The sequence below is a fragment of the Fukomys damarensis genome, unplaced genomic scaffold (genome assembly GCF_012274545.1).
Source record: "Fukomys damarensis isolate Sample0158 unplaced genomic scaffold, DMR_v1.0_HiC HiC_scaffold_23, whole genome shotgun sequence".
Lineage (NCBI taxonomy): Eukaryota > Metazoa > Chordata > Mammalia > Rodentia > Bathyergidae > Fukomys > Fukomys damarensis.
The window spans coordinates 53,743,212-53,757,319 of NW_022900935.1; the positions used below are offsets into that span (position 1 = coordinate 53,743,212).

Here is a 14,108-nt window from a genome sequence, read left to right on the forward strand (position 1 = left end):
TTAGCTCAGTGGATCCACCACCTGCCTTGAAGCACAAGGACCCAAGTTCAATCCCCAGTACCAAAAAACAAAAACAATATTACTGATTAAATCATCTCATGTTAACTTATTTTATGAATACTGTCACTTACCTGAATAAGTACATCAACAGCTGTATATATATCCTCTTTTACTTTTGAGGTACAGTATACTAAATACATAAATAAAATGAGTGAAAAGTAGATGGGAACTTCAACCAGCGCCTGTCCAAACCAGTAAGCAGAAGGGTTCAGGCCTGAAATCCACAACTGGAATTGAGCTTTGTTCTGAATAAAGTACAAGAGATATCAATAAATAAATAATGTTGAAATTTGCTTTTAAGAAAAGAGAGAACATATAAGAAAACAATGAAATGAATTCCTCACTATTAACAGAAATACACATTGCCTCTAAATGCTGTACAGTCTAATGGATATGGGTAATTTCAAAACTAATATTTCCAAATTTGCTTGTAATTAATGAAATGATCGCTCAATATGTGTGTGTGTGTGTGTGTGTGTGTGTGTGTGTGTTTTGTACCCAGGATCGAACTCGAGCCCTTGCGCTTGCAAGGCAGGCGCCAGAACCACTGAGCTAAATCCCCAGCCCAAAATCTTGATAGAGATACGGAGAAGGTCTCCGAATAATGAAGTAATGCATACTGCAGTGAATAAAACAGTGACTTCAAGGCATAGAGGGGAGGATTTTCCATGAAATGATTCACCTTTGACTCAGATGGAGGATGATGGATTTTTTCTTTGTATTCTGAATAAATATCATTGTTAAACACTATAAATACTTAAACATATTTTCTAATTTTCATTGCAATCTCTCCTCTGATCTATCATCGTTGGTAGTAGTATAGTCTTTAATTTTCAGGTATTTCATAATTTTCTAAGCATCTTATTGTTTCCTGATTTAATCATATTCTGGATAGAGATCATACTCTGTACAACGTAAATCTTAGACGTTATTGCTTTCATCACTGAATTTTGCCAACTAGTAATTAACTAATAGAACTATATTTTAAATAATTTTTGAAAAAGAAAATATCATCCTTTACATGTATCGCCACAGTAACCATTGTCTTTTTGTCTGTAGTATGTGGAGTTGAACCATGATTCTCATTATGGTCAGCAAGCACTTTGTCACAAGCTACGCCTCCAATCTTTTGTTTCTATTTATTGTTTTCGCTTTAAAATAGTGTCTCTTGAAGTTGCTTGAGCTGTGCTCAACACTGCAATATTTCTGCCTCAGCCTCCTGAGTAGGTGGAATTATAAAGCGGCTTCTGTGTACCTGTCCATATCTGCTGTTTCTGCTGCTCTTCATTACTATGTGCATATTTCAATTTTCATGTGGCATTACTGTCCTGCCTGAAAGACTTCCGTTAATAATTTTTATGTGTGGGTATATTGACAATGATTTCTCTTAATTTTCATTTTCATTAAATTCATTAGTTCCTTTAGTTTTGAAGTATGTTTTACTGAAGATAGAGTATTTAGTTTGGCAATTTTATTCTTTCAACATTTTATGGGTATTATTTCCTTATCTTCTGGCTTTCGTTCTTAGAACTGTCCTATCACTGTCATTTGTTTTTCTTTGTAAAATGTCACTTTATTTTGGAGACGTGTAGTTTTTTTTTTTAATCACTGGTCTCAGCAATTTGATTATGATGTACCACCTAATGATTTTCTTTTGTTAGGTGTCCTGTTTGGGACTCTGTGAACTTCTTGTATCAGTGAATTTATGGTTTTCATCAAATTTTGAAAAGTGTTCTGAAATACATTTTTGTCACTTGGCCCCTTTCCTGCAGGGAATTCAATTGGTATACTGATTATCCTATAACAGTTATGGCTTTGTTTAGTTTCTCAGAGATTTTTCTCTCTTTCAGTTTATATACTTTCTATAGCTATAAGCAACATTAATTTAATTTTTCATCAGGTATGATAATCTTTACTTACACAAGCCTCACTTGATTTGTTTTCAGAAGTTTCTTCTGTTTCTCTTCTCATCGATTAATTCTAAGGCAGATTAATATTTGCTTTTTCAATGGTATTTCTGTTAATGTTTTCAATATTATTTGTTTATCTTTGTCATTTCTGAATCTCTTCTCAATTGGTTTTTCCACCCAGTTTGAGTTTCTTCCTTTGAATAGATGTCTAGTAATTTTTTGAGGGGTTGACCCATTGAATTTTACATTGTTGGGTGTTGGGCTTTGTTTTCCTCTTTCAGCAGGTTCAACTTTGTCCTGGTAATCCTCTTGTCTGCTCTACTTTAATCTTGTTTTTAATTTTCTTTTTTGTTGAAGACACAATTAGAGGAAACGTTACTAAAGGGCTCAGTTAGCCCTAATGTTAAGGATACCCCTTCCGGGTTCAATCCCTGCATACATCCTCTAATAACTGATTGGAAACCAAATTTTTTCTACTTCTTTGTGGGATATTTGAATTACAGATCTTGTAACTATTTGTCCATTTTTGCCTTCATGTAATTTTCCTACAGGTGCTTTGCTTAGCGTTAGCAACAAATTCAAAGCAAGCCTAAGACACAGTTCTGTGGCTCTTCCTCTACATAGCTCCATCTTTTAGATGATCTTGCTGTGCAAATTCTAGACACTTCAACCTCCTTGAACTCCAAATTTCTATCTTTTTGGTTTAACAAGAACTTTGTATGTTGATAAGTGTCTATTCTACAAAATATTTCCAGGAAGAAAACTGTGATGAATGGAGAGCTAATATTGCTTGTTTTCTTCTCTCATGTATCCCAGTCTGCTACTGTCCATTTTCCTATGTCTATAAACAGATATTCTATTTTGAACAAAAATATTCATGGCACGAGGACAAACCTCATTCTATTAGCAAGATTCATTCTATGTATCAATAAAGAAAAAAAAAAGAAATGAAATACTCTGAACTTTCATTGTTTCTCTTCTTTCTCCATTCCTCTTCCTTTGGTTCTTTTTTTTTTTTTTTTTTTTTAGATATTACCCACAAATGTGAGAAAGCTCTCCATATGCAAGCATGGGTACTGTCTAAAGAAAACCCTTATAATCCACTACAATCAATTTCTAATTAATTAAGAAAACTAAATTTCCCATTATTTTCTATTACCTTATAGTCATCGATGCTGGTCATGGAAATGTAAGGAGAAATAGAGGACATCAAAATGATCCAGGAGGTGAGATAGGCTAGATTATTAACCTGAGAGTAGATGTCATCCTGAAAATGGGAGAAGTGCAAAGGACTTGAAGGCAGAGTTGACAGTCATTTTCTGGTTGCCTTTCTCACAATAGGTAATCTGATAATCTGAAATCTTGCTTTGGTTTCATTTTGAGGTTGCCCTCTCCTTTCATTCATTATCACTGTGTATTAATATGCTAGGGACAGATTTTTTTTCCAATATTTTGTATTCACAGTTGTTGACTCTGCAAAGGCGGAGTGCATAAGGTAGCACGATGACAACATAAAGTTAGTTGTGCCATTTGGTGTCCAGACTGTGTCCATATTATTGGTATCCAGACTGTGTCCATGACACAATACACACTACAGTTGTGTTAATACTGTTAATAATGTTAATCATGACAGTTTAATACGGTTAATAATGACTTTGTGGATGAAACCTCAATTCTTCCTTTAGCCAGGAAATTAAACCAACAAGGTTGCTATTTATTTATTTATTTATCTATTTTTGGTTTTTTGAGACAGGGTCTCACTTTGTAGTTGAGACCGACCTGGAACTCACTATGTAGCCCAGGCTGGTCTCGAACTCACAGCGATCCTCCTGCTTCAGCCTCCCAAGTGCTGGGATTACAGGTGTGCGCCTTGTGCCTGGCTTATTTATTTATTTCTTTTGGTACCAGGGATCTAACCCAGGTCCTTGTGCTTGCAAGGTAGGTGGCAGAACCACTGAGCATGTGCCTGGCTTATTTATTTTTTTTGGTACCAGGGATCTAACCCAGGTCCTTGTGCTTGCAAGGTAGGTGGCAGAACCACTGAGCTAAATAACCGGCCATAAGGTTGTTGATTAATAAAACATAGTGCATCATATATGAAAAAATTCTTAACAGACTGTTACCAGTGCTTATCATGAAAAATAAATTTATACTATCATCTTACTGAAGGGAGTTCATATTTTCTGAGCATACATTAAGATATAAAAAAGAAAGTTATGATTATGCTGCAAAATATAAAAATAATTTTAGACACTTGTTATTTTATGTATAGATGTATTAATGGCATTTGTTATTCTAATGAAATCTAGATTTGAATAGGACATAACATATACTGCTAGCCTATTTTATTTATTAATTTAGCAAATATATTTTTAATGTTTGTCCTATTTGTTTTTATCCCCAGGGCAGGGCATAATACGTCAATATAAAATACACAGTCCCTTTTCCAGTGATCTCATCAATGGATAAAAATGTACTTATCAGGGACTAATACAAATAATAACTAGAAATGATTAATATATTTTTTGGTTCTCCATAACACACCTTCAGATCACAAGTTTTGTATAAAAATAAAACTTCTCGCCTGAGGTCTGAAGACTTCCTTAGTGGGTCTGAGTGGGCCCAGGGACTGGGTTACTTGGGAGAATCTCAAGTACAGTGATGCTTCAGAAAGTGCTCTGTTGCAGCCTCAGGTAGTTCTGTTCTACTGTGCTATGAAGCACGATAATTAAACAATGATGATCGCAATCACACCCATCGATTCGGGCGGAGAGAAGCATAATTTTTTCCCCCACTTAATTCTCTCATATTAAAACACATGGTTTTTAATGTTAATCGGCTCTGTGAAATGGAACTTTAAAAGTTGGAGTTTTTTCTTGTAAGCAACTTCTCCAAACTCCTCCTGCTGAGCACAGAGCCAACACCTCCTCCTCTCCTCAGCCCCAAGGAAGTGACAGGATGAGCAGGTGCCAGCACCAGGAGGCCAAAGCCTGGTTGTTTTCCACCAGAAAGAGAAGGATGAACCAAAGATGGCCGGAAGTGACAAAGCAAGTGTGCAGATCTGCACTGTACCTCTGTTCTCCCCTCCCTTCTGAACCATACTATGAAAGACCCGTGCCCACCTGTAAGCAAATAGGCCCCTCCATCTTTGTGGAGCCAGCTCTGAATGAATCCTTTTCCTTTTTACTCAAATATATGGCCTCCTTCCATTTGGTCAACAGGGAGCAGGTGAACCTGAGCATAGGAGCCTAAGAGCCTGGGATACTCTGCTTACAGCGCTCAGCGGTCTCATGTTCTCCGCCTTACGCACTCCTCTAAAAACATCTCAGACATTTCCTTAGCTCTGTTTTGCATGTAGGCAATTTAAGCTCTGTAAGTGCATTGACATTTTTAAGAGTCAGAGACCAGGATGCATTCAAACACTGCTCCACTCTCTGGAGCTCTACTCAGTCACGTTCAGATCCATTACAGTCATTCTGAACAGAGTGAGAATGGAAAAATCCTGACAGATGCGGGAGACGATGCACCTACCACACCAGGGTACGTGCTTCGGTCAGTGTGAATGCTCTCCGATGGGGTCAGTATTCCAAGCAGCCCATTACTGACAATGTCCACAAGAACGGGAAAGCAATTCAGCCTCTTGGCGTTGCATGCCAATGAAAAGCTGTAATTCTGAAATAGAACAAAAGCGTTATAAAATCTGAAAGGTAAAAGAATAACATTGGGCAGTGAAATGTATACATATTCTTCTCAAACACAATAATATAGTAAATGCTGAACATGGCTAATATATTACTAGATCCTCAATTTCGTTTTCCTTGAAGAAGCACACATTTTAACATTATAATTTAGCAGTACTGTAATATTTCAATGTTGGCATATTATTAAACTTACAGCCAAAACCTGGCTAATATTACTAGATCCTCAATTTCGTTTTCCTTGAAGAAGCACACATTTTAACATTATAATTTAGCAGTACTGTAATATTTCAATGTTGGCATATTATTAAACTTACAGCCAAACCCATAGAAGGCAAACTCATCATAAATATAGAATACATTTGATTTGAAGATAATCTTTGCATCCTCTGACTTAAGGCTTGATAGGGCCAGAGGTAAAGAGCTTATTATTTTTAAATAAAACAAAACTTTCAGACTACGTGTCCTGTAAAATTTCTGGGAGGATTGTAAGAATTTCATAGACTTGATTCTGGCCTTTGCAGTGGATTTTAGATGATATGAACATTGCTTATGTTGAGACCATATGAGACCATTATCACTATAGTCATCAATACTGTTTACTGAGTAATCAATGAAATACTATTTCTTGCATTCTCAAAAGTAAATTCAGAGGCTCAAATGGCATAATTTTAGCCCCAGTTCTCTCCCAAAATATGAATTCTTTGCTTCTATACATGTCAATCACCTTCAACCAGAAAAAAATAGCATGTACAATGGAACAGACTGTTTTCTGGATCACACTGACATTATAGTAGTACAGCCGTGCTTTGAGGTCAAATCACTGACTTGGTATCCGCATACCTTTCTACTGCCTGACACTGTGATGGCGCCATTGTAAGACAGCTCCTCTGTGTCATTTCTACTTCCAAACGCGTCCACTTCCAACGCTATGTTCTGTTTCTCCAGAGAACGTACAAAGTCATCGATGCTTTCTCCTTATAAGCAGTGGAATATGTAAGAGGCAACAGAAAACCAAGAAAGTGATGAATTCAAATATCTCAAGATGACCCTTTATTGTCAACACTCATAGCATGCGAAAATACAGACTCTAAAAATGTTGGTCCACATATCTTTTTTGAACAAAAATCTCTTGATCTTTTATGGATTTTATAAGTCTGTTTTAATCACTTTTCATAGGCGTCCACTTCCAACGCTATGTTCTGTTTCTCCAGAGAACGTACAAAGTCATCAATGCTTTCTCCTTATAAGCAGTGGAATATGTAAAAGGCAATAGAAAACCAAGAAGTGATGAATCCAAATATCTCAAGATGACCCTTTATTGTCAACACTCATAGCATGTGAAAGTACAGACTCTAAAAATGTTGGTCCACATATATTTTTTGAACAAAAATCTCTTGATCTTTTATGGATTTTATAAGTCTGTTTTAATCACTTTTCATTCACTGATGATTTCTGATAAAAAAAACTACTTTTTGTTGACATTATATGAATTTTGGATTGGAATTTTCTAGATTCATATATTGCCTTACCAAAGGCTACCAAAATGACTGTATTCTCAAGGTGTTTTTTAAAATGACCATATTCTCAAGGTGTTTTTAAACAACACAAATCAACCCTATCAATGAATTATTTGATTTGGCAAATCTCTCTATTATTATTATGAAAGTAAATGTTGAATCCTTTAAAAAAATTTTTTTGGTATTGGGGATCAAACTGGGGACCTTGCGCTTGCGAGGCAGGTGGTGAAATCACTGAGCTAAATCCCTGGCCCTGTTGAATCATTTTTATATAAACTAATTTTTTCAATATGTATCCATATAATGCAATTGTTCTTTGCTAACCACTTTCAGCCTTTTTTACCCCGATTTAGGATTATTTTCTTTAGCCTTCAACTTTGTGATATGTCTAAAACACACTCATTTTTCCCCCCTGCCTGCTTGTGTTTTCTAAGGAGTGTTTTAACAGCATGAATATGTGGAAATTGATAGTAATGTTTTCACCTGTCTTGTTGATGATCAGTAAATTAGAGAGAGGGTCCCGTGGTTGTTGGTCAGGGGTGAGGAAGTACATGTGTGGAGACAACTCCCAACAGTAATCTTCTGGATAGAATATCTTATGAGCATTTGCTGCCAAAATATGCAGGAGTCCACAGCCCAAAATTGCTACCCTATGTAGAATAAAGTCAACAGTATAGATCCATAGCCATTTCCAGCCTTTAAGAAAAGTCTATTATACAACAAGAAACTGCTTCAAATAGACAATGGGTATGTGGCATTCACTCTCGTTTCTTTGATTTTTCCCCGATGGCTAAAATGAAATGACAACCGTGGACGCATCCTTGGTCCACTTCTCTTGCGAGCTTGCAGTTGTGGCGCATGATTTCTTGAACCCTAATCCTACTTCTAGACTGTTTCTGTACCTCTGTCCCATTTTCCCCCTTTCTTCTGTATAATCTATTAATACGTCGGACTCCATTTGTTCTTGTACCTACCGCCCTTTATTCTATTAGTGGAAACATATTTTCCAAGCCTCTCAAACTGAAAAACCGTTTTAGATTTTTTTTTCTTTTCTTCAATTCTCATTTGAAAAAAACTAGATAGTCTTATGTTAGTGTTATTGGGCGAATCTTGAAACTTCACTAATTTCTACTTTCGAAATTCGGGATATTTCACTACTCCTTGTTTTGCTACATAGCCGGCGTTCTCTATTCTCTAGTCTCCCCAGTCTGTTTTCCAGATTAATTTTAAAGATTTCTTTGGAGTTTCATTTTGCTGAGCTCCTCAAAAGCTTTAGAAGTTCTAATTACCCATTTAATCAACAATATTGACTGAAATACTGCTATGTGCCATGCCTCACATCTGCATATCGATTGGCAAAGGACTGAGGGACTATTAGTAGCAGTTAGGGTGCTAATGTGATTTAACAAGCTCTTCAGGATCAGGCTTGTTGTGTCTTGTCTAGATGTCCCCCTAAAGCCTCATGCAGTCATAGGCGGGGCTTTTTCAGAGGTGGCTGGAACTAGAGTGTGAGATGCTGGGATTAAGGGTGTGTGATTATTAAATTACTGCACTGATTGGTTTGGAGCCCTCCCTACACCTGATATCCTAGAGAGAATATAAAAGGGGCAGAAACAAGCTGCTTTTGTCACTTATAGCTCAGGGCCTTCTGCCTCCTGCCTGCCACAAACTATTTCTCTGTGATACCCTCTACTGTGCCAAGCTGCCTTGGAGCCAGCTGATTTTGGGCTGAAACCTCTACAAAACGTGAGCCAAAATGAACCTTTCCTCTCTAACTTTGGGTGGTGGGTATTTCTCTTCAGTGAAGAGAACAGTAACTGAGACAAGGCTGATGTTGTTTATGCTCTGCTGCTAGAAGTACCTGACCTAAGGTGGTGCAAAGAGGGGGCAGCCTGCACTGGAGAAGAAGGACAGAAGGGGAAGCTTCAGGGTGCCTCGGTCTAATGGCCACACTTCAGAGAATGCTGTGTGTACATTGCACACACACACACACACACTCCAACATGTCTGCCACCTCTACTATTTTCCTTCAAGCTATGTCTGGCCAATTCCAAGTTCAATGTGTTAATACAATATCATATAAATACCAGAACTGTTCATGGAAATAACAGGTGTGTGCACAATTTTAGATGCTGGAATTAATTTTTATCTGTTTTTTTAATGCTTTTTCATTTATATATATTTGAACTTCATGACTGAAAGGCATCACAGCACTTTAATATTCACGAAGAGGTACAGCAGCATCAAGACTTTGAAGGGCAGCCAGAGAAGGGAAAAAAAGGCACAAAACAACAACTGTGGTGACACGCAGAGACAGTCGGTCAAGCTCTTAAGGAGGTCAGGGAGCTGTTCTAGTCCTGAGGTTAGAAGCTGGAGTGGGCAGACTAGCTGGAGGAGACTGGTGCAAGTGAGGGTGCTGACGGATCGGCTACAGAACTCATCCCTACTTCATCTGACCTTTCTTCTAAAGGATTTCCCTGATAGAAGCCCCACCCGAGGGAGGATACAGCACATTTTAAAGCACATGTTTGGCTGCAAGCAAACTCACCCTGCACATATACTCAACTCTATCCTGCCTGTAACCCGTCCCCATTCTGAGGGCAAATCCATGAATAATTAACATTTCTTTGAAACCTCACAAAATGAAATCCATTCTTTGTCTCTCCTCTCCACCCCGCCACCTCTTCCTCTTCCTCTCCTTCCCTCCAGTAGCCAATTTCTCTGCCACTTCCTGAGGTTGCCAGGGGACAGCCAGCTTTGTTTCTTTTTCTATAATAAACTTTCAGTTTATTCTACCGTAAAATTACTTCGGGTTTGGTTTCCAGCTAATGTGGCTATGACTCACACTGGTCACTCTTTATTCTAAAATTCCTTCCTCTTTTCCTTCCAGTTAAAGCTTTTTGTGGTAAATTTGTGCCGCTGCCTCAGTTTCAACTTCCAAATTGCCATGATCACCGAAGCAAGGACCCGCCTTAGCCGGTGACACTCACAGTGTGAAGAGAGCTTTCCTTTCGTGCTTTATCTTCAGGAAGCGAACTTTGGCAACAGCACACACTTGCTGCCACAAGAGAGCCAGACCAACTTTCTCCTTCCTCAACCCACTAAGTGAGGAGACAACGTCTTCCATCTCGGAAAGCCTCCCTGTGTCTCTTGTCCCTTCCGCTCGTACATCCTCCAAAGCACCAATATCTGCAAAACAAAATGTAAGCAATGGGCTCATAAGTGCCAGTTCGTGGGCTCTCGATTGAACTTTCTCTGAGCGTTCGTTCTTTAATCCAGAGACTCCACACGATCTCTTTGTAAATAGGAGCAGAAATTTCACACAAAATGGAAACACATATAAATAAAATCAAGTGAACAGATGTTTATAACTTCAGTCGTAATACACTGAAAATAGAAACGCTTTTCAAGGTATGTTTCCTGGAAAGGAAATAAACTGTAGAATGTAACTTAACAATAAAGGGGGAAAACTTCTGGTGCATATAATGTAACAGTTGCATCACACAAATATGAAACTGAAGGATTTGACACACTATTCTTCTACTTGTATTAGCTTCCAGAGGAGGGAAATACAAACTTTGGACTAGGTAGCTTACAGGGATTCACTTGGGGCAAAGCTTAGGAAGAGAATAGAGAAGGTGAAGAAGAAAATGTTGTAAATCTCATTTTATGTGATTATTTAAGGAAAGTCAAATTTCTCAATATGAAAAATTAGTAGATGGGCATTTTATTTGATGTAAGCTACAGTTCATTAACTAAGTAATAAAACTGACTCACGGTGAATCTCAGCAAACTGTGAACATAAAGTATTATTGTATTTTTTGTTAAATTAGTTTTTCTACAATAAACCTTAACAATAGTAGAAAAATCAGATCCATAGGCTTATTAGTTGTCAAGTCAATTTATACAAATTAAATAGGATTCATATAATGAAATATTAGGAATGGATTTTAAAAGCAAATTTCATTTAAAGAAGCCAAGACACAGCAACACAAACACAAAAAGGTATACAATATACTGTAAGAGCCTTAGGAATTAATTTAACAACACATGTAAGAACTTCGTTAAGGAGAGGTCATCAAATTTTGCTGGAGTATGAAAAGAAAAACATGGGCAAGCCAATCCATTTTTATGAGTGGGAAGGCACCTTTGTGGAAATTTTAATTTTTTTCAGATATAATCCATAAGTTCAATGCCTAGAAATGGCAGAGAAGTCTGGTCCTGCTCTCCTAGGGCTGTTGCATCCCAGCCCTGGGTCAGTCGGACAAAGCCCTTGAGCAGGTGGGTGTTGAGAACAGACTCACTGCCTTCCAGGTGGATGTGCTGCTGAGCCTGGAGGGTGAGCCAGTGGGAAGAGAGAGAGAGAGAGAGAGAGAGAGCGAGCGAGAGAGAGAGCGCCAGGGTGAGTAACTGGCAGAGAGAGAGCCGGGGTGAGGAGTAACTTGCAGTAGGCCATCACCACCACAGCTGCGTCTGTGTGAGACCGACGGTTGGAGGGAAAGAAACAGGTAAAGTGCTACAAACTGCTTCTAGTCTACCGCAGAAAACTCTAGGATAGAAGGGGGAAGGAGGTTTGCAGCAATCAGCTCAAGTCCCCATAAAGGTGTTTGAAGTAGAACTGGGATGCGCTTTCATTTCTCTAGCATCTCGGGACCGTCTTGAACTCAGTCACACGAGCAAAGATTAGAAGAAAACTACTCTGAAAAGTTAACAGAGTTCTCACTGGGTAACGAGTCTATCTTACTTTTCTGTTGACTCTAACTTGTCTCCAATGAAGCCATGGTATGATTTTAATTAAGGAAATAACAAGAACCATTAAAATTGTATCTCTTATAAAAATTACTGATTTTATTTTTAAGTGACTTGAAGTACTTCTATTAGAAATAATTCAAATACATCAAACTCAAACATCTAGGGTTTAAAATGGGGGTCACACTTTTGTAAGTTTTCCAAACAGTTAAAAATGTTGTGGAAGCTCAGGAAAGTTACGGCATTATTGAAACAAAATGTTTTCAAAATGTGCACTGCACAGGACACTAAATACTGTTTATATGGTAGTTTCCTTTCATTTTATTTACCTGGTTGGCCAATACCAGATTCCCCTTCTAATTTCAGGAATACCTCATTCAATGTTGTCATGGAAACACCGTAATTCTCAATTCCTAGGTCAGGACAGCTTTCAAGATCCCTATAAAGATCTAAAGAATGAACAGATAGTGAAAATCACAGGTGATTTTGGGTAATACACGCAGCTTTCTAATTCTAGAGGGGAAGGTCTGAAAATGTTCTTGTGAAATGCAAAGCATATCCATTACATACTAAAATTTTAGCCAGGTGCCTATAATCTCAATATTCTGCGAGACGGAGGCAAAAAGATTGAGAGTTTGAGTAGAATGGGGCTACTCAGCCATACCCTGTCTCAAAAAAAAAAAAGAAGTGTCCAGGATGTAGTTCAGTGTAAAAGTCCAAGGTTCAATCCCTGGTACAAAAAAAAAAAAAAAAAAAAAACCCTAAAAATTTAATAATAAATAAGCTTACTTCTTAAGTAATATGAATAACTTCTCATTTTGATTTTATATGTTACTATAGCCCAAACTTTATTTTCCTAAGACAATTATTTATTATATTCATATTTCTGCTGCAATTTTCCTATTAATTTTTATTAGCTATATTAGAAAATTAAATCTGTAAGGAAATTTAGATCTGTCTAACTCTAAGCCAAATTAAATAAATATTCTTTTACAGGAAATAGTTTACCAACATTGTTTAGGAATAAATAAGGCACTAGTGGAAAATCACGTAGAGTCTAATCAACAAAAGAGAAGGAACTATTGTTAAAAGAGGCCAATGGTGATACAGAATCAATTTTTCTTCAGAAAATATAAGTCTAAGAGAAGGAACTGCAGCCTCCTTCATCTCTTGTTTCTGAGCTCAGAGGAAAATAAGACATAAAATCATATAGGGGAAAATAACCTTGAGAGATTGACATAAAACTTGTCTGGAATATGGTGTTAATATTCACTTTTTCTAGAAATTCTGGATTCCATCCATCTGTCCATCCATCCATCCAAAATATCAGTGCTGTGTTATTATGGACAAATAAAGAAAGTCTATTCCCACAGGCTTGAGTTACAGAGGATAACTGAAATTTAAAGAAAACCCTAATTCTGGATCCTGCTGATTTTCCTAGGGTTTTGCCTCCTGAAATACATGAGTTAGAGAATCTAAGCATTTTTCTCAACCGAAGAACTGAATGTAGGAAAGTAGATATGATTGGAACTGCCAGTGAGTACTGAGAGCCACACTTCATTCCACCTGAGATTTAGTTCATCTGTTTCTAAGTCACATATTCTTTTTCAGTGGGCTGATAAGAGTTCAATTAACATATTTCCTGATGGTTCTAAGGAACACTTGCATTTCACTACAAAATATACCCTTGAATTTCCTTGCTTGGTCACATACCTTGCCTTTGTGAACCATCCATGGGGCCAAGTTATCTGTTTCAGTCACTAACCTGGGTGTCATCATCCCCAGAGACCAGAGGCCGGTGCCCTGAATGACAAGCACTATAGGTCTAATTTTACGCATTGGCCCTATAACCAAAGCGACTTCTAAAGTCACAGCAAAAGAAACAGCTACACAATGAGGCTCTTAAGAAATGAGTTAAGCCAGAGGTTTTCAAATCACCATACTCATTGCAAATTTTGAACACTAGGATATTTGCCTTTGCACTTCAAGGGGACTGAAAGACTGCCAAAAAAAAAAAAGAGACTTACTTAAAAGTCAATGTAAATCAATCGCTTTAGTATGACAATGTTTCTTAGCATTTATAAAATAATCCAGTCCTTGCACTAAGCATTAAATCAACTTTAAATTCTGTGGCTGTAGGGGCAGAACTAATTACTGCTCTGCTTTTTCTT

The 14,108-nt window shown here is 37.5% G+C and overlaps 1 protein-coding gene across 4 annotated transcripts in view; it reads right to left on the reverse strand.

The window, feature by feature from the left end:
• Positions 1 to 14,108, reverse strand: part of LOC104873740 (ATP-binding cassette sub-family A member 8-A) — a 76,725-nt gene that overhangs the window by 28,462 nt on the left and 34,155 nt on the right. For 3 of the 4 annotated variants that reach the window (XM_019210022.2, XM_019210021.2, XM_019210023.2), the window contains 7 exons: positions 12,267 to 12,386; positions 10,179 to 10,377; positions 7,672 to 7,838; positions 6,512 to 6,645; positions 5,502 to 5,642; positions 3,130 to 3,237; positions 132 to 305 (listed from right to left, as the gene is read on the reverse strand). In XM_019210022.2, the coding sequence (XP_019065567.1) occupies positions 132 to 305; positions 3,130 to 3,237; positions 5,502 to 5,642; positions 6,512 to 6,645; positions 7,672 to 7,838; positions 10,179 to 10,377; positions 12,267 to 12,386 (1,043 nt within the window). The remainder of the gene's footprint in view (positions 1 to 131; positions 306 to 3,129; positions 3,238 to 5,501; positions 5,643 to 6,511; positions 6,646 to 7,671; positions 7,839 to 10,178; positions 10,378 to 12,266; positions 12,387 to 14,108) is intronic. The other variant, XM_033767279.1, reaches the window with a different exon arrangement.